This window comes from Haematobia irritans, chromosome 1, assembly GCF_050003625.1.
Source record: "Haematobia irritans isolate KBUSLIRL chromosome 1, ASM5000362v1, whole genome shotgun sequence".
In the NCBI taxonomy this organism is placed as follows: Eukaryota; Metazoa; Arthropoda; class Insecta; order Diptera; family Muscidae; genus Haematobia; species Haematobia irritans.
Genome location: NC_134397.1, coordinates 150,184,217 through 150,210,569, shown reverse-complemented (window position 1 = coordinate 150,210,569; position 26,353 = coordinate 150,184,217). Strand labels below are relative to the sequence as shown.

Genomic DNA, 26,353 nt, shown 5'->3' with positions numbered 1-26,353 from the left:
GTGCCGAATATGGTATGTATCGGTCCACGTTTTGGTGCAGCCCCCCTTATAGTCTGATCTCCCGATTTGACGACCTGGGCTGCTAGACACCGAAATTTTGACCTCTTAAGATTTGCCTAAAATTCTAAATAAAGAGGAATTTTGGGTCCACACATAAGTAAGCCGAATGTGGGGCGTATCGATCGATTTTAACGTACCCCTAGAGATTAACAACATGGAAATCTCCCGATTTCCATGTTGGTAGATATATTGGCTTGGCAGAGTATCTGTCATAGAATCCACCTGAAATTCTATATATGTATTTTCAAGTAACCTTGACTATAAAGCTAAAACATACTCATAATAAAATTAAATAAAATTCGCATTCGTAAATATACGAATGCGAATTTTTCTTAGCATAAAAGACACATTTCTCTGATATAAAGTTGTTTTCCTTGTCCAAAAGTCGATAAACTTTTAAATTCAGCCATTTTGTCTTTATAGTTAAGAGATTTGACTTAAAAATGGGTATCTTGACATGAAAGATTTTTTTTTGACTAAGGTCAAGTTGGCTTTAATTATTCCGAAAAATTCTTCAAAATTAATGAAATCGTTTTTAAATTTTCTGACTTTTTGTATCTTGACTACAAAGCAAAACCAGCGTTCAAAAATAGATGTTTTTCGACACTTTATTTTAAAGACGTTTTTACTTGAGACATAGCATAATTTCCACTTGAGTCGAGTTTAAATTTCGACTCAAGTTTAAATTTGGTAGTTAAAGTTATCATTAACACGTTTTTAATGGACTTTCATAGCACACGAGAAAAATGGCTGAAAAAAACGAATAATTTAAAATTTATTTCCTAGCATCAAGTACGAAAAACTCAATCTTAAAAGAGGATTGTGTCTTAAATGTGTCCTTACTTCATTTCTTCGCTTCTTTGGCTCGGAATCAATACCAAAATTGTTAGTATAAAGACAAAATCTTTAGAACCGAGCATGCTTTGTTTTAGTTTACTAAAGACTAAATAATACATTAAATACTACTACATAAATATCAGAAAAATAAATTCAAATTCGTATTAAGTACGCAAAATCAAACTCTCAACTTCTTTGGATCGGAATCAATATCAAAATTCTTTGTGGTAAAACAAAATCTTTTTTTTGTTTGTTTGTTTCAACGTATATTTAATTTAATTTGGTATGTTTTTAGAAATGTTACCTTTACAATATTTAATAATATTTTTTGTTGCGACTTGATCACCTCAATTTCAACACACTCAAGAATTGAATAATAAAAGATTTTAATTAGTTAGAGTAATTCGCACATATTTGCAAAATTGCCACAGTTTTAATTTTACTTTCCGACATAACAACTTAATGCAACTATCGAAAAATGCAGCTGTAGTGAAGAAGAAATAAACTTTTCATTTCATAATAAAACTTTAGTTTCGAACTAGAAAGCGAAAGGTTTCACTAAGTACATTGCTTTGATTGACACTATGTTGCGTTGGTGAAGAAGATGCCAAGAATAAAAACAGAAATAATTATAGATTTTACGAACATTTGATAATGAAACAGGTGGGCAAATAAATTGGAAATGTGTTTAATTCAGAAATTAGTACTTAGCTTCACTGCTTGATGCAAGAGAAATTCAAAAGGGTTACAGTCGAGATTTCGCCTAGGTCGGCCTGGCAAATTTGTTTTTTTTTCTAGTCTTCGCAGATTTTTCAAAATATTAAAAAAAAAAACAAGTATATACAGCAGTAAGTTCGGCCGGGCCGAACCTTAAATACCCACCACCATGAACCAAATATTAGGGTTTCCTTTGAAATTTCAGGAGGGCTTGAGGACTTGAGGACACTTCCCGAAGATAAATTTAAAGATTTCACCTATGAAGACTATATCAGATTCTCGATTTATAAGAACCATTTTTGTTTGAGTTTTAGAGGAATCATTAACATCTCTTGTAAGTGTGCAAGAGAATTATAAAATAACGTCTTGATTTGAAATCTTAAATCTGTAGAAGTAAAAACTGGAAATTTTACATTGAGTTTCAAGCAATTTTCATGATCAGTGCGCCTTCTACACCCTCAAGAAGTGAAGTCGGTCTATATGGAGGCATTACCAAATGGACCGATAAAAACTTAATCCGATACACGTTTTTGTGAGCCTAAAACACCAGAATATTTACAATTTCAGGCATATCAGATAAAAACTACGGTTTCTAGAACCCCAAGGAGTTAAATCGGGAGATCGTTCTTATGGGGGCTATACTAAAATATGGACCGATACTCACCATTTTCGGCATACCTCTTTGTGACCCGAAAATACCTCTAGATTTCCAATTTTAGGCAAATAGGATAAAAACTTCGGATTCTAGAAGCCCAAGACCCCAAATCGGGAGATCGGTCTATATGGGGGCTATACCAAAATATGGACCGATACTCACAATTTTTGGCACATGTATTTGTGGTCCTACAATACCTCTATATTTCCAATTTCAGGTAAATTTAATAAAAACTGCGATTTCTATAAGCCCAAGAAGTAAAATCGGGAGATCGGTCTATATGGGGGCTATACCAAAATATGGACCGATACTCACAATTTTTGGCACACGTATTTGTGGTCCTACAATACCTCTAGATTTCCAATTTCAGGTAAATTGAATAAAAACTGCGTTTTCTATAAGCCCAAGAAGTAAAATCGGGAGATCGGTCTATATGGGGGCTATACCAAAATATGGACCGATACTCACAATTTTTGGCACACGTATTTGTGGTCCTACAATACCTCTAGATTTCCAATTTCAGGTAAATTGAATAAAAACTGCGTTTTCTATAAGCCCAAGAAGTAAAATCGGGAGATCGGTCTATATGGGGGCTATACCAAAATATGGACCGATACTCACAATTTATGGCACACGTATTTGTGGTCCTACAATATACTATATATACCTCTATTTATACCTTTAGATTTCCAATTTCAGGTAAATTGAATAAAAACTGCGGTTTCTATAAGCCCAAGAAGTAAAATCGGGAGATCGGTCTATATGGGGGCTATACCAAAACGTGGACCGATACTCACCATTTTTGGCACACCTCTTTATGGTCATAAAATACCTCCATATTTCAAATTTCAGGCAAATTGGATAAAAACTACGATTTCTATAAGCCCAAAACCCCAAATCGGGAGGTCGGTTTATATGGGGACTATATCAAAACCTGGACCGATATAGCCCATCTTCGAACTTGACCTGCCTGCAGACAAAAGACGAGCTTGTGGAAAATTTCAGCACGATTGCTTCATTATTGAAGACTGTAGCGTGATTACAACAGACAGACAGACAGACAGACAGACGGACAGACGGACATCGTTATATCGTCTTGGAATTTCTCCCTGATCAAGAATATATATATACTTTATATAGTCGGAAATCGATATTTCTCATGTGTTACAAACGGAATGACAAACTTATTATACCCCCGTCACCATTCTATGGTGGTGGATAAAAAACGAAAAAAATCATGTTTTCGGAAGGTGCCAGTGAATGACAACCGTCAAAAGCATTTTTATGACTTATATCTTGATTCCCTAACAACTGCCGCCTCGAATGATAAAGTGACAAAAATTCACGATCTCTTATTGGCAGACCCGTGGATAAAGCTGACATATTACACTCTTGAAACGAAACAATAACAAGTATATACGGCCGTAAGTTCGGTCAGGCCGAATCTTATGTACCCTCCACCATGGATTGCGTAGAAACTTCTACGAAAGACTGGTTGTGGTATCATAAAACTTCTTAACATCGTTTTCTAAATTGTGAGTTAATCCATACGTGGTATATATTAGACAAAAAAGTTATGTGTAGGTAAGTCTACAAATAATTACGAATCAATAAGGACTTTTCCACGGTACCAAGAGAGCCAAAATTGAAATATGGGGGTCGCTTATATGGGGGCTATATACAATTATGATATGGACCTATTTTTATGTGATTGGGGATCGATTTATCTGAGGGCTATATATAACTATAGACCGATATGGACTTAGTTAGGCATGGTTGTTAACGGCCATATACTAGAACAATGAACCAAATTTCAACTGACTCGGATGAAATTTGCTGCTCCAAGAGGCTCCAAAACCAAATCTTGGGATCGGTTTATATGGGGGCTATATATGATTATGGACTGATATGGACCACTTTTGGCATGGTTGTTAAATATCATATGCTAACATCACGTACCAAATTTCAACCGAATCGGATGAATTTTGTTTCTCCAAAAGTCAAATCTGGGGATCGGTTTATATGGGGCCTATATATAATTAATGACCGATTTCGACCAATTTTTACATGGGTGTTTGAGGCCATGTACTAACATCATGTACCAAATTTGAACTGAATCAGATGAATTTTGGTCTTCCAAGAGGCTCCGGAGGTCAAATTTGGGGATCGGTTTATATGGGGGCTATACATAATTATGGACCGATGTGGATCAATTTTGTCATGGTTGTTACCCAGCAAAAATTCCTATTACCAGGTATGAGTACAAGTATGCCTGCGCCAAATTGGTAACAACTTCCTCGTACATATATCAGTAGTAATACTTTTACACGGGCATGACATTGGAGGAAAGCACTTCTGTGCAAGCATACCAGCAGTCGAAAAATAAGTACTTCTTCGCAAGCATACCAGCGCCCCAAAAATAATATCTTTGCCATAAAGATACCCAAAAAGTGCCAACTCACCCCTGTTGTTTTGTAATCCAACACACTATACCACGCTCCATGACATGGATGTTATTTTGTAACATAAATTATGTATTATACAACTTTAGTAAACAAAGGTATATTTTATTGGCATTTTTTTTCTGAAATGTAATTTGGCATTACTTATCGCTACTATTAACGATGCTCACTGTAGAGTCGAACCCGAACCTCAAGATATGATTTTGATTACCGGTATCAATAGAAAGAATCACTTTTTGCGTACACAGGTAAGTTATTATTTTTAAATCTCAGGTAATACTACAAGTAGTAACTTTTTGATTACCGGTATTACTGAAAGAATCACTAGTGCTTACCCAGTTTTTGCTGGGTAGAGACCATATACTAACACCATGTACCAAATTTCAGCCGGATCGGATGAAATTTGCTTCTCTTAGAGGATCCGCAAGCCAAATCGGGCGATCGGTTTATATGGGGGCTATATATGATTATGGACTGATATGAACCACTTTTGGCGAGGTTGTTAAATATCGTATACTACCAAATTTCAACCAGATCGGATGAATTTTGCTTCTCCAAAAAGCACCGGAGGTCAAATCTGGGGATCGGTTTATATAGTATCACGTACCAAATTTCAACCGAATCGGATGAATTTTGCTCTTCCAAGGGCTCCGGAGGTCAAATCTGGGGATCGGTTTATATGGGGGATATATATAATTATGGACCGATTTTTGCATGGTCATTAGAGACCATATACTAACACCATGTACCAAATTTCAGCCGGATCGGATGAAATTTGCTTCTCTTAGAGGCTCCGCAAGCCACATCGGGGGATCGGTTTATATGGGGGCTATGTATAATTATGGATTGATGTGGACCAATTTTGGCATGGTTGTTAGAGATCATTCGCTTCTCTTAGAGGATCCGCAAAATGATCCGCATACGTAAACGTGCACCGATATGGCCCATTTGCAGTACAATGCGACCTACATCAATAACAACTACTTGTGTCAAGTTTCAAGTCGATAGCTTGTTGCGTTCGGAAGTTAGCGTGATTTCAACAGACGGACGAACGGACATGCTCAGATCGACTCAGAATTTCACCACGACCCAGAATATATATACTTTATGGGGTCTTAGAGCAATATTTCGATTTGTTACAAACGGAATGACAAAGTTAATATACCCCCATCCTATGGTGGAGGGTATAATAACAAAGATGCCAGTGCGAAGAGTATAGCGGGACAATAAACACAATCGGAACAGTGCATGGCATTGTTCGGAGGTATTCCGAGGAAAATTTTGCATCATTCGATTACAGTTGACCATATGAAGATCTCCTTGTACACATGGAAAACAAAGGAACTGCCAACGCAGATAGCTGCAACAGGGGCATCATTATCTTAGATTCATAGATCACACATTGCCTACAAAAAAGTTGCCCGATTGAATTCCTAATTTTAGGAATAAAAAATCGCCTCCTGTCTCGCTATGGCAATTTTTATAATTTGGGCTTAGGAACTCCTGCCTGATTTGGGTTCAGATTCTCTTGTTTTGGCCGCATGTGACTTTTGCTTGTTTTAAAACTTAAACTCATATCCTTCGAAGGAGAGTTTCATCACGGGAGGCCGGAAAACACTTTATGGTTAAGATATTTGATAGAAACTTCATATTTACCCTCCACCATGGACAGGATGAATTTTGCTCTTCTGGAAATCTGGTGATTGTTTTATATGGACCGAAATTGGCCAATTTTTGCATGGCTGTTATAGGGCACATTTTGACATCCCGTAACAAATGTAAACTGGATCGAGCTAAATTTGCTCCCCTTCGGAAGTCAAATCTGAGGGTCGGTTTATATTTGGGATATACCAAAATTTGCCCCTCCAAGGGGTTCCGGAAGTCAAATCTGGGGATCCGTTTATATGGGGCTATATATAATTATGGACCGGTTTGGACCAATTCTTGCATGGGTGTTAGAGACCATATATCAACACCACGTACCGAATTTCAACTGGATCGTATGAAAAATTGTTCATCCAAGAGGCTTAGGAGGTCAAATCTGGGGATCGGTTTATATGGGGATCAGGTTATATAGTGGCTATATATAATTATGGACCGGTTTGGACCAATTCTTGCATGGGTGTTAGAGACCATATATCAACACCACGTACCGAATTTCAACTGGATTGTATGAAATTTGTTCATCCAAGAGGCTTCGGAGGTCAAATCTGGGGATCGGTTTATATGGGGGCTATATATAATTTTGGACCGATATGAACCAATTTTAGCGTGAATGTTAGGGACCATATACTAATACCACGTACCAAATTTCAACCGGATCGGATGAAATTTTCTCCTCCAAGTGGATCAGCAAGCAAAATCTGGGGATCGGTTTATATGGGGCTATATGTAAAAGTGGTCCGATATGGCCCATTTGCTATACCATCCGACCTACATCAATAACAACTACTTGTGCCAAGTTTCAAGTCGATAGCTTGTTTCGTTGGGAAGCGTGATTTCTACAGACGGACGGACGTACGCACATCGCTAGATCGACACAGAATTTCACCACGACCCAGAATATACAATAAAAAAATTTGGAAGTTCTTCCAAAGGCACAACTTTAAAAGCACTTCCAGAAGATGCACTCCCAATGATGTTCTTTAATTCAATTTTCTATAACGTGGTTTTTTCATACTTTTAATGGGTAATTTTAACTTTTTTTGTTTCAAATAGATTAAAAACAGAGTAAGAATTCATAAAATGGTACAAATCATTTAAATTTTTTCGACAATTTTTTTTTAAATTGGATTAAAAAAATTGTGAATTTTTCCAAATATTTAAGGTCAAACGTTTCCGACAAGCGTTAGAATCCATTAAAGATTATAATAAATTATAAAAATAGTTTGACAAAATATCACAGAATTTTGTAATTTACATCCAAAACATTGAATTCGGATCACATCTAAAGAAGTGATGCAAATTCAGTGCAACGACTGTTGAAATGGAGGACTTCCGTCCTAAGACAAGCCCATGTTCAATTTATCGCTTCTGCGTCAATTTTGCACCACTTCCGGATCCAAAAAAGAACATTTTCATTACATATTTGGCGACGCTTTTTTTGCTGGGTACTTTATGGGGTCTTAGACAAATATTTCAATGTTTTACAAACGAAATGACAAAGTTAATATACCCCCCATCCTATGGTGGAGGGTATAAAAATATGGAAAAAGTTTTGTTACCTTTATGTCTACGTAAAGACATTTTGAACAATACTAGCAAATTCCAAGTCCGCCGAGAAATGGGTCAGTACACTTTCCATTTTTTTTTTGGAAATTTCCATTATTTTACATATTTTAATCCTGTAAAAATTTAGGAAAAAATTGTTAAAAATGAGTAAAACAAAGAATTTTTCTATACAAACTCAAAAGAACTTCTTGTAAAGTGAAAATTAAGTCCATCTCTAGAAGATTATTGTTATGAAAAAAGAAAATTTACAGAAAAATGTTATTTTTTTTCATATGTCAAATTTGTTAATTTAAATGAAATTCAAATAAAAAAATGTATGCTCCAAAAGCATACAAATTCCGGATCAAATGTGGTGGGAATTAAAGTACTTTTTTTTGCTGAGTAAGGCTGCAATACTCATTATTGTCGCCAACATCTGTTTGAAAGATTTGCTTTCTTAAAACTTTTTAACAAAATTACTCTCTCTTACAACAAGTTATAACTTAAAAAGTGTGTCCTCTTGTTCGATTTAGTATAAATTTTGTATTACTTTGGCAGTGCAAACATTTTAAACTTTTCTAATTAAAAAAATCAACAACAATTTTCTGCCAAAGGCCATGTCCAATATAATAGTGACTTTTTAATATTTAATTGTTCTACTGGATTTTCTCGTTAGCAATTGCTCGGGATCATGTTCAATATTGACTTTTTTGTTACCAAATTTGTTGTGCTTAATATTTATTTTTTGTTGAAAAAAAGTTTTTTTTTTTGGTATTTCGAGTTCTCCAACCTCACCCTTAAAAAAGATTAAAATACATCAAGTGGAACAAATCTCGACTAAACGTAAAGTTTTGTATTTTTCTCATATCCGTTTCCGTTTCCATCTAAAATCAGTCCCAAACACTATCATTTACAAGTGGACACTGCACAAACACTCACACATACACATTCCGTTTGTTTTTTTGGTCGGTTAAGCTTGTTTCATTTTTTTTTTTGTTTTGAAATGTACGCACGTTGTTGGACAACATATTTTTATTTCATAAATTCAATTTTATGGCTCTTAATACTAAAACAACAACAACAATAAGCAACAAGAGGAAACAAACTATGTAAATTAGTGGTTTACAAAGCAAACGATCCTATCTACAATGGCAGCCATGTAAACATTTTAGGTTTATGGTCAACAAAGTAAATAAAATAGTTTAGGTTTGCCATTGGGGAAAAAATTTAAAAATATCTAAATAATTTTTATCCAAATAGAATTGTTGATTTAGGAATCTTGCATATTTAAAATAGCCGAAATTTGGGAAATAGAATGGAATATGAGCTGTAAGCTGAGGAGATTAGTTAGGCAATTGAAAATAAGAAATGTGTTCAATATACATATATGCATCACCACCGTGATATCACAATGGACTGAATAGTCTAAGTGAGCCTATATATTTTCTATAGAAATAAAATCTTGACAACATTTTTTTTAGAAATAAAATTTTGACAAAATTTTGTATAGAAATAAGATTTTGACAATATTTTCTATAGAAATACAATTTTGACAAAATTTTCTATAGAAATTAAATTTTGACAAAAAAAATGTTCTTTTTGGATCCGCAAGTGGTGCAAAATTGGCGCAGAAGAGGTGCAAAATTGGCGCATCATAGGACGGATGTCCACCATTCAACAGCCGTTGCAATGAATTTGCATCACTTCTTAAGGTGTGATCCGAATTCAGTGTTTTGGATGTGAATTAAATAATTGTGTGATATTTTGCCAAATAAACATTTTTTATGATTTTTAATAAATAATAAAGCTTGTTTGAAACGTTTGCTCTCGAATATTTTCCAAAATTTTCAATTTTTCTAGAATGGATTTATCAATTTTTTCGGCAAATTTTGAATAATTTATACCACTTTATTAATTTTTACTCTGTTTTAACTTATTTGAAACAAAAAAGTTAAAATTACCTATTAAAAATGTGAAAGAAGCGATTTATACAAAATTGAATTAAAAGAACATCCTGTGTAGTTAAAATAAATAAAGTCATGTCTTTAGAAGAAAATTTTCTATAGAAATACAATTTTTACAAAATTTTCTATAGAAATAAAATTGTGATAAAACTTTCTATAGAAATAAAATTTTGACAAAACTTTCTATAGGAATAAAATTTAGACACAATTTTCTATACAAATAAAATTTTGACAAAATATTTTATAGAAATAAAATTTTGACACAATTTTCTATAAAAATAAAATTTTAACAAAATTATCTAAAGAAATAACATTTTGATAAAATTTTCTATAGAAATCAAATGTTGACAAAGTTTTCTGTAGATGTAAAAATTTGGACAAAATTTTCTAAAAAATATAAATTTTTCACAAAATTTTCTATAGAATTAAAATTTTTCAAAATTTTATATTGAAATAAAATTATGACAAGATTTTCTATAGAAATAAAACTTTGACAAATTTTTTTATAGAAATAAAAAAATAAAATTTTCTATAGAAATAAAATTTGACAAAATTTTCTATAGAAATAAAAAACAAATAAAATTTTCTATAGAAATAAAATTTTGACAAAAGTTTCTATAGAAATAAAAATTTGACAAAATTTTCTATAGAAATAAAATTTTGACAAAAGTTTCTATAGAAATAAAATTTTGTCTTAATTTTCTATATAGATAAAATTTTGACATAATTTTCTATAAAAATAAAAATTTTACAAAATTATATAAAGAAATAAAATTTTGATAAAATTTTCTATACAAATCAAATGTTGACAAAGTTTTCTGTAGATGTAAAAATTTGGACAAACTTTTCTTAAAAAAAAGAAAATTTAGACAAAATTTTCTATAGAAATAAACTCTTTTCAAAATTTTATATAGAAATAAATTTTTGACAAGATTTTCTATAGAAATGAAATTTGGACAAAATTTTCTATAGAAATAAAATTTTGACAAAATTTTCTATGGAAATAAAATTTTGACAAAATTTTCTATAAAAATAAAAAATTTAACAAAATTATCAAAAGAAATAAAGTTTTGACAAAATTTTCTATAAAAATAATATTTTGACAAAATTTTTGATAGAGATAAAATTTTGATAAAATTGTCTATAGCAATAAAATTTTGACAAAATTGTCTATAAAAAAAAATTGACATAGTATTCTATACAAATAAAATGTTGACCAAATTTTTTATAGAAATAAAATTTTGACAAAATTTTCTATAGAAATAAAATGTTGTAAAAAGTCTCTATAGAAATAAATTTTTGACAAATTTTCCATAGAAATAAAATTTTGTCTAAATTTTTTATATAAATAAAATTTTGACAAAATTTCCTATAAAAATAAAATTTCGACAAAATTTTCTATAGAAAACAATTTCGACAAAATTTTCTACAGAAAAAAATTTCGACAAAAGTTTCTATAGAAATAAAATTTTGCTAACATTTTCTATAGAAATAATTATTATTTTTGTCTCGAATAACAACAATGCTAGTGGGCGATGATTTTTTCGCACTATTTTTACATAGTGGTATAGTGTATAATTATTTAAATGATTTCTTTCTTAACCATGAATATGGATATCTATATATATAAAATTCAATCTATGTTTGTTTATTCGTTTGTTTGTATGTACCGAGTTGGCTCCGAAACGGCTGAACCGATTTACTTGAAACTTTCAGAGATCGTAGGGGGCGTTCAAGTGTTGAAAATAGGGTACCTCATTTTTTGACACCTGGTCGCGGAGGGGGACCTCCCCTTCGTCGGACTTTTTGAAAATTGGACCAAAGTTGACCGATTTGCTTGAAATTTTCATTGAAGATTGGGGTTGGCATCTAGACAAAGATCCGCTACTTTTTATTTCGATATTTGGTGGCGGAGGGGGGCCTCCCCTTTGTTCGACTTTTTTTAAAGTACAGTGAAAAAACTAAAATTCTCTAAATTATCTGAGATTTACAGAGAACATGTGGTGAGGTTATGGAATTAATATGGGGTACCCGATGATTTCATATGTGTATGGTGAGGGGGACCTCCCCCGTGCCCTACTTTTTGAAACTTGGAACAAAATTATGCGATTTGCTTGAAATTTTCATTGAATGTTGGGGTTGGCATCTAGACAAAAATCCACTACATTTTTTTTTCGTTACTTGGTCGGGGAGGGGGACCACCCCTTTGCCCGAATTTTTTTTTGAAAGTACAAACAAAACAAAACTCCCCCGACTGAAATTTTACGGAAAAAATGGGTTATGAAATTTATATCAGGTTCTCGATTTTTTAATAAAAATAAAAGGCCATAGGGAGACATCCGCTTATCTTAAGTACATACAGAGAAACAATTAAACTTTTACCGAGTTACTTGAAATTTACAGAGGACTGGGGAGAGGTTACGATATTAATAGTTGATACCTGATTTTGTGATATTTGGACGGAAGAGAGGCCGCCCTTTTAGGCTTATAATTTGCTTGCTCGGGGAGGAGGTCCCACACTTGAAGGAAAGTTTCAAGAATTTTCAGGAAAGGTTAGGGGTGCTATTCACTACGGTGTTTGTTGATATTGTATCGGGGAAAGTGACGTCCCTTTAAAACAATAGAGCAAAATTTAAACATCGCCGATCTACTTGAAATTTACAGGGAACGTGGGAGGAGGTGATTAAATTTATACATAATTTTTAAATTAGTATATGATTTTTCGATATCTGGTTGGGGAAGGGGAAAATTGAAATAAACTTTGTCGATTTACTTCGATAGAATTTATAGGGACCATTGAGTAGTTGCGAAATTAATATAGGGTACGTGATAGTCCGATATCAGGTTGGAGTGGAGCGATGGTGGGGGGAGGGTTCCCTTTTGTCCGTTTTGTTTTTCTTAAATTAAAAGTAGAGGGCTGTCCGTAAATGGGAACTCGGTACATAATTTTATGATTTTGCACAGGCTTCTGCCAGACTTCTTTTTAGTAAAGAACTTAAATGTACATGAAATTGGCAGCCAACGTAGAGGGTGCATCATTTTCCAACATTTTAGCAAATGTTAATGTGGTAAAATTTTTTACTATTTTTGCTTTTTCCGATTTATTGGATGGGAAACAGTAATTCTTTGTATGTTATTATAATATAGTGCTTAATTTTCAGATATATTGAGGAGAAGGATACCTTTCCTTGACAAACCACACTTAAAATTCACAAGAAATATAGAAGAAGGTACATCCTCTCCCGCCGTATTTGTACCTATAAACGAAAAATCAAGTAGTCCGATTTGTTTAAAAGAATTAAAATCTTTTCGAATTTGTTTTCAGCACGAAGGATATAGTTGGCTAAGTTAACGCAAAATATTCCTCCAAATATGCTTCGGAAGGCGCAGCGAAGCGGGCCGGGTTACGCTATAAATTATAGAAATAAGTATAGATTATTCGCTTTTTACATCTCATTGCATTTGTGTGTATGTATTTCCAGGATATAAAAACGAAATTAGGGACAATGATACATGACATCGTTAGTTGCAATTTATAAAAATTCAATTCACTCGCTATATATTGCTATCACGTTTCTAAAAACGTACAAATCCATTACATGAAATATTTATTAAACAATTAAATCGATTTTCGAAAAATATGTCTTGACAATTTTTTTGCTTAATTTATTTTTGTTTGTTGCAGATTGGTTTTAATGCTGGCAATGGTACCAGATCCTACGAATACAAACCCTATAGCCAGAATATGGTGTTACGTGATTTAACAGGACGTGGTTGGGGTAATGGTTTCCCGGGCCGTCATATCTTCCGTTTAGATGAACAAATTTTAATTGGGTCATGTAACAAGGATATTGGTAAGTTTCTTTCGTTTTTTTTTTAGCGGGGAAGACAATCCTCTCTTTCCTCTTATGCCAACAACAAAAATATAAGTGAGAAAAATGAGGGTAATCAAGTAATTTAAGGTGCCACGTAATCTTTTTATCTTCTCTGCTTTCTTTCGGTGTTCATCTTCGTTTGGATATTTGCTTGATGCTGCTGGATGATGCCCAATTTGGCTCTATACAGATGCTGCTATTCTACCGTTGACCTTTGCTCCAGAGTCGGGCAACATGTTGGGTGGTACTGTTGTCAACATTACAGGACCCTGCTTTGATCCAAATGTACGTGTGATGTGCCATTTCGATACAGAAGATGTCCTTGGTCAATATGTGGATAGGAATCGTGTCATCTGTGTGCAACCATTCCTAAAGGCCGAAGGCTATATACGTTTTGAAATCTCAGTGGGTAATGAGCGTTTCAAATGGCGTGGTAAATACTTTGTAGGTAAGTGCATCATAATGTGGAGTAAATGTGTGCGTGTGCCGTTCATGCTTAATAAGACATGGCCACAATTCATAATAGCTCAAAAAAATGGGCGATAAACGACAAATGCCCTAACTTGGTATAAAAGTCAACAAATCCTTGTGTTTGCTTTTCATTCTTGTTTGATTCGTTTCGTTGTTTGTTAGTTTGTATGTGCATGTGCGTATATTTCATACTAACATATTTCGTCTCTTTTTGTTTGGTTTTGGGCTGTTTGCTCATCTAGAAACACCTCAAGCTGCCACCGAGAAAATCTTCTTCGAAACCGATGATGTCCACAAGAAAGCTCCCAAGGAAATACGCATTAACTGGAATGCCTACAATTTAACCTCAAACGCAAATGCCAATATTATGATATCCCTGTGGGGCTATCGTGAAACCACAATTTAGTAAGTTGATATAATTTAGGCTATATTGTTAAAGTCTCTCAAAAAAAAAATAAAACTCACCCATAATATGGGTGTATGTGTGCTGTATGGATTTGTGAAATCTTTTCTGCCCTCAACTTGAATGCCATTACTAAAATATATATTTTTCTCTCTCCTCTCCTCTTCTCTTTAATTTAAATTTCCTGTTAAAATCCACTGCCATCTACAGCCCTCAATTGGAATATATCGATGTAATTGAGGCTAGTGCCACCAATACAGGCAAATATATAATATCACCACAGAATTTCATTAACCGCAATAATATTAACAACGATATGCAATTCGGATTCCTGCAAATCAATTTAACAGATCCCCAGCAATACAACAATTTACAAATCAGCCCGTAAGTATTTTGGCAATGATATACTCTCATAATTTAAATTTTCCCATTCATTCATTTACAATTTCATTTTCCTAATGGAGTTCTCTATTGTATCTCACCGTAAATGTGTAAGAGTAATAGGGTGAGAGAGGGAGTGTGGGAGAGTGGGAGAGTGGATTACATGGCATTGTGGGTGTTCATGATGTGGTAAGGGGTTTTGCAAATGTATTTCTATAGAACTTTGTATGCCAACTAAAATGGAATTTCAACATTGATTGTAATGTCATTTGGAAAATGTGGTTAAATTTGTCTTTCGTTTCGAAGAATTTGTTTTTATTTTTTTTTTGTAAGGGACCATTGATCAATACGTAAACGAATATTGTAAATAAGTTGTTTTGTGATAAAAATGTGTGTTTTCCAATGAAATGCCATTAAGTGAATCTATCGATACTGTTAGCATTAAGATAAATAGTTTACTTGATTTTGTTTTTCATTTAAGAATTTTGGTATTGATTGCAAGTCAAAGATGTGACAGTTAATTTTAAAGTTTCTACTATGGAGACTATCTCATATTCTGGATTTATATGAACAATTTTTGTTTAAGTCTTAGAGGAATCTTAAACTAGAAAATGGTAAACAAACTCCTTGATTTGAAATCTACATAAATTCTGTAGACATTTACACTCAAAAACAAGTAAGTAAAGTAGAAAGTCGGGCGGGGCCGACTGTATCATACCCTAACCACCCTTACTGAATTAGTAAACATAAGCATTTGTGGGGTAACATTGATATAGGTATGGAAGATAAACCGCAGTTGCATATTTAAGAAAATTAAGGGGTACATGTTCATGGGTGCTTTGTATCAATCTGACTATAGCTCATAGTCAGTGTTGCCAGGGAAAATGTTCGGTTTACCCTACAAGGACAAAAAAGTTCCCTACTTTGTCATATATTCCCAAACAATTTTCCCTACAATATTTTTCGTTAAATTTAAACAAATTTTACAAAACAAAAATGGTTCTAAGTACTTTATTATCTTAAAACATGAATATGCAACGTATATAACTTAGAATATAAATTTGTATTACCACCACGGTTGCCACAGTTGGTAGAATTCTACCCAAAATAGTCATTTTTTTTGTTAAATCTCTATAAAAATAAAATTTTTGAAAAGGTTTTATATTTTATTTCTGTATAAAATTATTGTGAGAACATTTTCTATAGAAATAAAATTTTGACAATAAATTCTATAGAAATAAAATTTTGAGAAAAAATTCCATAGAAATAAAATTTTGAGAAAATTTTTTATAGAAAAAATATAATATTTATTCTAAAGGGTGATTTGTTAAGAGCTTGATAACTTTTTTTTAAAAAAAAAACGCATAAAATTTGCAAAATCTCATCGGTTCTTTATTTGAAACGTTAGATTGGTCCATGACATTTACTTTTTGAAGATAATTTCATTTAAATGTTGACCGCGGCTGCGTCTTAGGTGGTCCATTCGGAAAGTCCAATTTTGGGTAACTTTTTCGAGCATTTCGGCCGGAATAGCCCGAATTTCTTCGGAAATGTTGTCTTCCAAAGCTGGAATAGTTGCTGGCTTATTTCTGTAGACTTTAGACTTGACGTAGCCCCACAAAAAATAGTCTAAAGGCGTCAAATCGCATGATCTTGGTGGCCAACTTACCGGTCCATTTCTTGAGATGAATTGTTCTCCGAAGTTTTCCCTCAAAATGGCCATAGAATCGCGAGCTGTGTGGCATGTAGCGCCATCTTGTTGAAACCACATGTCAACCAAGTTCAGTTCTTCCATTTTTGGCAACAAAAAGTTTGTTAGCATCGAACGATAGCGATCGCCATTCACCGTAACGTTGCGTCCAACAGCATCTTTGAAAAAATACGGTCCAATGATTCCACCAGCGTACAAACCACACCAAACAGTGCATTTTTCGGGATGCATGGGCAGTTCTTGAACGGCTTCTGGTTGCTCTTCACTCCAAATGCGGCAATTTTGCTTATTTACGTAGCCATTCAACCAGAAATGAGCCTCATCGCTGAACAAAATTTGTCGATAAAGAAGCGGATTTTGTGCCACTGATTTTGGTAATAAAATTCAATGATTTGCAAGCGTTGCTCGTTAGTAAGTCTATTCATGATGAAATGTCAAAGCATACTGAGCATCTTTCTCTTTGACACCATGTCTGAAATCCCACGTGATCTGTCAAATACTAATGCATGAAAATCCTAACCTCAAAAGAATCACCCTTTATAATAATAAAAATTTCTATAGAAATACAATTATGACAACATTTTTTTTGACAAAAATTTCTATAGAAATATTTGTTTGGTAGATTTGTGGTAATCTTCAAACTTTGTTAGATTTTTTTTTTGTTTTGGCACGAGTGGTAACTGTTGTTACCTACTTCTGGCAATACTGGCTGTAGTTGATAATGCACCTACGGAGTTGGTATGCCACTAATATTGAGTATTAAAAAAGAGAAAAATCAACAAGTGTGGGTAATAAATCCAACTTTGTAAAAATCGAGCAATATTCTTATGTAAGAGCTACTAGTACGTATAAATACGATCGGCTAGTACATCAAAATTTGAAATTTGAGTAACATTGGTAATAAATAAGAGTATTATGGCCAAATTTGGGAAAATCGAGCGATGCATATATATGGAAGCTATATGTAAATCTGAACCACTTGCATAATATTTTGCGGGTTTGATTAATACCACAAAAGGTTACCTTGTGCAAGATTTGAGTAAGATCTTTTAAGAAATGAGGCCTGTATGGTCAAACATATGGTTATTAGGGGCGAATTTTTCAAAATCGGGTGATACATATATGGGAGCTATATCTACATCTGAACCGATTTCGATGAAATTTTGCACATATAGTTAGTACTACAGATGACTGGATCTAGCCAACTTTTAGCAAGATCGGTTAATAAATAAGGGTTCTATGGGCAAATTTGGGAAAATCGGGCTATACTATATATGGGAGCTATATCTAAACCTGAACCGATTTCGATGATTTTTTGCACATATAGTTAGTGCTATAGAAGACTACATTTAGCCAAATTTGGTTAAGATCGGTTGATAAATAAGGGTTTTATAGCCAAATTTGGGAAAATCGGGCTATACATATATATGGGAGCTATAGGCAAATCTGAACCGATTTCGATGATTTTGTTCACATATAGTTATTGCTATAGAAGATTACATTTAACCGATTTTGAGTAAAATCGGATGATAAATAAGGGGTTTGTGGCCAAATTTGGGGAAATCAGGCGATACATATATATGAGAGCTATATCTAAATCTCACCCGATTTGGATGAAATTTTGCAGACTTGAAGGGCGATGAAAAAGGTTACCTTTTGCCAAATTTGGTGACGATCCGTTTGAAAAAAAAAAACGCAACTTGACCCCATTTGTTGAAATCGGGCGATAGATATATATGGGAGCTATATCTAAATTTGATCCGATTTCTTCCAAATTCAATAGCGTTCGTCGTTGTGCCCAAAAAACTCTCTGCACCAAATTTCATCAAAATCGGTTGATTATTGCGACCGGAATCCTGTGAACAACAAATACTTGGACAGACGGACGGACACCAAGCGCTAGGTCGACTCAGGAGGTTCTGAGTCGATCGATATATATTTTATGGGATATAAAATCAATATTTCAAGTAGGCACATTTTTTGGCAGATCAAACTTATTGTACCCTAGTGGTCAGGGTGGTTTAGGGTATAAAAAACAAGTATATACGGCCGTAAGTTCGGCCGTAAGTTCGGCCAGGCCGAAGCTTATGTACCCTCCATCATGGATTGCGTAGAAACTTCATCTAAACACTGCCATCCACAATCGAATTACTTAAGTTGCGGTAACGCTTGCCGATGGCAAGGTATCTTAAAACCTCCTAACACCATCTTCTAAATTGTATGTAAGTCCATACGTGGTATATATTAAATAAAAAAAGATCGATCCAATACGTATATAATTCAGTTTGACAAAGTAGACATAAAATTTTGACAAAATTTTCTACAGAAATAAAATTTTATCAAAATTTTCTATAGAAATGAACCGATATGGACCAATTTTTGTGTGATTGGACCAATTATGGTATGGTTGTTAACGACCATATACTAACACCACGTGCCTAATTTGAATCGGATTGGATGAATTGTGCTCCTCCAAGAGGCTCCGGAGGTCAAATCTGGAGAATGTTTTATATGGGGGCTATATATAATTATGGACCGATATGGACCAATTCTGGCACGGTTGTTAAAGATCATATACTAACACCATGTTCCAAATTACAACCGGATTGGATGAAATTTGCTTCTCTTGGAGACTTCGCAAGCCAAATCTGGGGATCGGTTTATATGGGGGCTATATATAATTATGGACCGATGTGGACCAAATTTTTGCATGATTGTTAGAGACCATATACCAACACCATGTACCAAATTTCAGCCGGATCGGATGAAATATGCTTCTCTTAGAGGCTCCACAAGCCAAATCTGGGGATCGGTTTATATGGGGGCTATATATAATTAAGGACCGATATGGACCAATTTTTGCACGGTTGTTAGAGACTATATACCAACATCATGTACCAAATTTCAGCCGGATCGGATGAAATTTGCTTCTCTTTTAGGCTCCGCAAGCCAAATCCGGAGATCGGTTTATATGGGGGCTATATAAAATTATGGACCGATGTGGACCAATTTTTGCATGGTTGTTAGAGACCATATACCAACACCATATACCAAATTTCAGCCGGATCGGATGAAATATGCTTCTGTTAGAGACTCCACAAGCCAAATCTGAGGGTCCCTTTATATGGGGGCTATACGTAAAAGTGGACCGATATCGCCCATTTTCAATACCATCCGACCTACATCGATAACAACTACTTGTGCCAAGTTTCAAGTCGATAGCTTGTTTCGTTCGGAAGTTAGCGTGATTTCAACAGGCGGACGGACGGACGGACGGACGGACGGACGGACGGACATGCTTAGATCGACTCAGAATTTCACCACGACCCAGAATATATATACTTTATGGGGTCGTAGAGCAATATTTCGATGTGTTGCAAACGGATGACAAAGTTAATATACCCCCATCCTATGATGGAGGGTATAAAAAGAAAAGATTGTTTTTTTTATACCCTCCACCATAGGATGGGGGGTATAATAACTTTATCATTCCGTTTGTAACACATCGAAATATTGATCTAAGACCCCATAAAGTATACAGTTTGTCAAGAAAGTGTTTTGACAATGGGATAAAAATTATGTTTTGTTCCAAAATTAAATATAATGAAATTTTAAAAAAATATTTTATTATGTATTTTGCAAAGTATACATACGTACACAGAATTAAAAATTTAATAAAATATTTAATATTTCAATTATTTCTAGAATTTGAAATATTTGGCAATGTCAAAAGACTTTCTTGACATACTGTATATATTCTGGGTCGTGGTGAAATTCTGAGTCGATCTGAGCATGTCCGTCCGTACGTCCGTCTGTTGAAATCACGCTAACTTCCGAACGAAACAAGCTATCGACTTGAAACTTGGCACAAGTAGTTGTTATTGATGTAGGTCAGATGGTATTGCAAATGGGCCATATCGGTCTACTTTTACGTATAGCCCCCATATAAACGGACCCCCAAATTTGGCTTGCGAATCCCCTAAGAGAAGCACATTTCATCCGATCCAGCTGAAATTTGGTACATGGTGTTAGTATATGGTCTCCACCAACCATACCAAAATTGGTCCACATCGGTTCACTTTTACGTATAGCCCCATATAAACGGACCCCCAAATTTGGCTTGCGAATCCTCTAAGAGAAGCAAATTTCATCCGATCCGGCTGAAATTTGGTACATTGTGTTAGTATATGGTCTCTAACAACCGTGAAAAAATTGGTCCACATCGGTCCATAATTATATATAGCCCCCATATAAACCGATCCCCCGATTTGGCTTGCGGAGCCTCTCAGAGAAGCAAATTTCATCCGATCCGGCTGAAATTTGGTACATGGTGTTAACATATGGTCACTAATGACCATGCACAAATTGGTCCACATCGGCCCATAATTATATATAGCCCCCATATAAACCGATCACCAGATTTGACCTCCGGAGCCTCTTGGAAGACCAAAATTCATCTGATTCAGTTGAAATTTGGTACATGGTGTTAATATATGGCCTCAAACACCCATGTAAAAATCGGTCCATAATTATATATAGGCCCTATATAAACCGATCCCCAGATTTGACCTCCGGAGCCTCTTGGAAGAGCAAAATTCATCCGATTCGGTTGAAATTTGCTACCTGAAGTTAATATATGGTATCCAACAACAATTCGGGAATTGGTTCATATCAGTCCATAATTATATATAGCCCCAAATAAACCGATCCCCAGATTTAAATTCCGGTGCCTTTTGGAGAAGCAAAAGTCATCCGATCTGGTTGAAATTTGGTACGTGGTGATCGTAGATGATATTTAATAACCATGACAAAAGTGGTCCATATCAGTCCATAATCATATATAGCCCCCATATAAACCGATCCCGAGATTTGGTTTTGGAGCCTCTTGGAGGAGCAAATTTCATACGAGTCAGTTGAAATTTGGTACATTGTGCTAGTATATGACCGTTAACAACCATGTCTAACTAGGTCCATATCGGTCTATAGTTACACAGAAAAAAATTTCACGAAAAATTTTCCAATTAAAATTTTAATTGAGTTTTAAAAAATATTCAATTAAAAGTTTAATTGAATCAACAAATTTTTTAATTGAAACAAAAATCAATCACGAAAATTAATAGTATCAATTAATTTACCTTCAATTAATTTTTTAATTGATACTATCATTTCTGTGATTGAAGACATTTCAATTAAAAATTAATTGGATCAATTAATTTCGTGATTGAATCAGAATTTTTTTTTGTGTGTATATATAGCCCTCAGATAAATCGATCCCCAATCACACAAAAATTGGTCCATATCAAGTTCATAATTGTATATAGCCCCCATATAAGCGACCCCCATATTTCAATTCTAGCTCTCTACGTATTGTCTAATATATACCACGTATGGACTAACTCACAATTTAGAAAACGATGTTAAGAAGTTTTAAGTAATTCGATTGTCGATGACAGTCTTTCGTAGAAGTTTCTACGAAATCCATGGTGGAGGGTACATAAGATTCGGCCTTGCCGAACTTACGGCCGTATATACTTGTTTTTCTTCATGAAATTGTTTTTACATCCTGGTAAAGAATAAACGTTTATCACAAAAAGTATATACTTTCCCTCCAAATAAACTTCCTTACAGCGAAATGCAAATGAGAAACGATCTTTGTTTGTGTAAAATTTCGTTTGGGAAGGAAGAATTATTTTTTTGCGTGCGTATAGTGGCACAGCGCTAATCCTGCTTTAAATGGATGTGACCTTAAAAGATTTTCCCAAGATATTTGCAATTTCTTTCAAATAAAATTTTATCGAAACTTGTCTTTGATATAGGGTAAATATTGTTTCCTAAAATTCAAGAAGCATCACTATTCAGCATGGAAGCCTTAGGGTATAGTCACACTAGGCAAATATTTGACAAAAATGGGAGTCAATTTTTTTCCAGAAGCATTTTGGAAATAATTGGATACTGTTTTTTGAAAACACTCCAATTTTGATGTTATAATTCCGCTTAAAAGGTTTGCTCGTTTCACTGTGGTGACGAATACGTTTTGATTTCTGTCAAATATTTGCCTGGTGTGACCGTAAAGTTACACCCAAAGAAAAAATACTTTTCTCCGGAATGAAATTTTAGACAAACGAAATTCTCCTTTCTTATAAAGTATTTTCATTTAGATGAAATAAGCTCGATTTTATAATAAGTGTTTCAACGATTGTCTCTAAATTTGTTTGTTTGGTTTTAAAGACAAATTTTTAGCATTAAAAGAAAACTTTGCTTGTTTAAAATTTCTTTCCTCAGAAAAAAACTCTTCTTTCAGTGTAGTTGCTCATTGAAATATCTGTTCTCTTTCTAACATATACTCATAATTGAACCATTATCTTAGCACTCGAATTGAATTTACACAGCCATAATGTCTAGTTTTGTCGATTTGCACTTCATTTTACTTCGAAGTTGAGGGATCCCGGAACCATGTCCTTGAATTTTCGGTTCTTTTAGAGTGCATTTATTGATTGTCATTTTCAAGTTTTCGAAATAGTAAAATTGTGTAAGACTGACAAGTAAGAGGGGGAAGGAGTGATTTTGCGAGGGAAGCTTCTTTTAGTTTCTGTAACAACATTTGGCCAAATTTAATTTTACGTATTTTTAATGTGCTTACCGGATGTTAGAAGGAATTTCCACCCATCAAATGGGATTGGTAATAAACGCCTTTGTTGTTGCTAGTCAGCAACAGCATGGAGCAGCAATGCAGTTGATATCCTACTTCTTCCAACCGATGTATACTGCTTTAGATGGGGCTTGTTAAGTTTGTAACTGCATTTTGCAAAGGCATGAATGTTGTTGACAACATCTAGAATTTAATGATGTTGCCAATGATGATGTTGCCAATGTTGATGATGATGTCGTGTATTGGCAGAGGGAGTCTTACCAACGATGATGATAATTCAATTTCAAATCAATTGCCTGTGAAAAAAGAAAAACTGCAAATTGTTAAGTTGAGTACGGTGTAAGAAGTTCGAAGCTTCTGTTGTACAAACACATACTTGTGCATGTGATTGAAAACATACTAAACCCAAAATGTCATTCCGTTTTAATGGCTTAGAGAATGCAAATAAGAGAAGAGACGATTTTTTAGACCACAAACATGTTCCAGTGCTTACTATACAAAACTATCGCTTGTTAAGTGTTTTTTGTAGACAAAACTTGCACGTGAATTCAGTCAAAAATAGGAATGTCATAAAAGATGTAATGAATGCAAATAGTTTTAGTTTTAAATATTTTGAATATAGCAAAGATTTTATGAGGGTCAATGGGTCATGGTTTATATTCCTGCTTCTTCTTCTGTATTTAAACATTTGTTATTAGCATATTTATACAGTGGCAATTAAATAACATATATAATCCTAAAATGTTAATGTCTTTGATCTCAAGCTTAAAAGAAATTGCATTGGCATGCTAACCATTGCTCCACCGTGGTGCAATGGTTAGCATGCCCGTCTTGCATACACAAGGTCGTGGGTTCGATTCCTGCTTCGACCGAACACCAAAAAGTTTTTCAGCGTTGGTTTATCCCACCTCAGTAATGCTGGTGACATTTCTGAGGGTTTCAAAGCTTCTCTAAGTGGTTTCACTGCAATGTGGAATGCCGTTCGGACTCGGCTATAAAAAGGAGGTCCCTTGTCATTGAGCTTAACATGGAATCGGGCAGCACTCAGTGATAAGAGAGAAGTCCACCAATGTGGTATCACAATGGACTGAATAGTCTAAGTGAGCCTGATACATCGGGCTGCCACCTAACCTAACCTAACCTAACCTAATCATCAACTATATGATGATGTTTTATGTTTTAGAAAAATTTTCAGTCCGTTACTCATTATACCCTGTGCCACACTGTGGAACAGGGTATTATAAGTTAGTGCATATGTTTGCAACACCCAGAAAGAGACGAGATAGACATATGGTGTCTTTGGCAATATTGCTTAGGATCGGTCCCTGAGTCGATATAGCGATGCCCGTCTGTCCGTCTGTCTGTGAACACATTTTTGTAATCAAAGTCTAGGTCGCAATTTTAGTCCAATCGACTTCAAATTCGGCACAAGTATGTATTTTGGGTCAGAATAGAACCCTATTGATTTTGGAAGAAATCGGTTCAGTTTTAGATATAGCTCCCATATATATCTTTCGCCCGATATGGACTTATATAGCCCCAGAAGCCAGAGTTTTACCCTAATTTGCCTAAAATTTTGCACAAGAAGAATAATTAGTACTATAGTCAAGTGTGCCAAATTTTATTGAAATCGGTTCAGATTTAGATATAGCTCCCGTATATATATTTCGCCCGATATGGACTAAAACGGTCCCAGAAGCCAGAGTTTCAACCCAATTTGGTTGCAATTTTGCACTAGGAATACAATTAGTAGTGTAGTCAAGTGTGCCAAATTTTATTGAAATTGGTTCAGATTTAGATATAGCTCCCATATATATCGTTCGCCCGATTTACACTCATATGACCACAGTGGCCAATCTTTTACTCCGATGTAATTGATATTTTGCACAGGGAGTAGAATTAGCATTGTAGCTATGCGTGCCAAATTTGGTTGATATCGGTTCAGATTTAGATATAGCTCCCATATATAGCTTTCACTCGATTTACACTCATATGACCACAGAGACCAATTTTTTGCTCCGAGTTAGTTGAAATTTTGTACAGGGAGTAGAATTAGCATTGTAGCTATGTGTGCCAAATTTGGTTGAAATCGGTTCAGATTTAGATATAGCTCCCATATATATGTTTTTCTGATTTCGACAAAAATTGTCAAAATACCAACATTTTCCTTGTAAAACCTCCACTCCTTAGTCGAAAAGTTGTAAAAATTACTCTAATTTTCCTAAACTTCTAATACATATATATCTAGCGATAAATCATAAATAAACTTTTGCGAAGTTTCCTTAAAATTGCTTCAGATTTAAATGTTTCCATATTTATACCCTGCGCCACACTGTGGCGCATTATTTTGCTAACATTGTTTTCCACCCTAGTGCATTAGCCGACATAAATTTTGAGTCTATAGATTTTGTAGAAGTCTACCAAATTCTGTCCAGATCGAGTGATATTTAAATTTATGTATTGGGGACAAACCTTTATATATAGCACCCAACACATTTGACAACAAAAATTTAGATCTACAAAGTGGTGCAGAGTATAATATAGCCGGCCCCGCCCGACTTTAGACTTTCCTTATTTGTTTTATAGATAATATATGTAATTCTTCGAAAAATTGTAGATATTTTGGTAGATTGGCAGAATTTATAGCATGTTGGTAGATTTTTCAAAATATTCCTAAGCAACTTCAAATACTCTATTATAACTTTCAATTTTGACGAATTTCAGTAAATATTAGTGTGATTTATATATTATCCATTGATAGTGTAATTTTTCCAATACTCATCCCAGCAAACAAATTTGGAAGTTCTTCTAAAGGCACCACTATAAAAGCACTTCCAAAAATGTACTCCCAAAGATGTTCTTTATTTTAATTACACAGGAAGTTATTTTAATTCAATTTCTTATAACTCGATTTTATCATATTTTTAATGTAACTTTAACTTTTTGGTTTCAAATGGG

General features: G+C 34.2%; 1 protein-coding gene across 5 annotated transcripts in view; it reads left to right on the top strand.

Annotated features, from left to right (window-relative positions):
* mesh (sushi domain containing 2 mesh) overlaps window positions 1–26,353 on the top strand; it is a 163,220-nt gene that overhangs the window by 98,083 nt on the left and 38,784 nt on the right. For all 5 annotated transcript variants that reach the window (XM_075291894.1, XM_075291893.1, XM_075291892.1 and 2 more), the window contains exons 7-10: window positions 13,591–13,759; window positions 13,971–14,228; window positions 14,494–14,656; window positions 14,865–15,038. In XM_075291894.1, coding sequence (XP_075148009.1) covers window positions 13,591–13,759; window positions 13,971–14,228; window positions 14,494–14,656; window positions 14,865–15,038 — 764 coding nt within the window. The remainder of the gene's footprint in view (window positions 1–13,590; window positions 13,760–13,970; window positions 14,229–14,493; window positions 14,657–14,864; window positions 15,039–26,353) is intronic.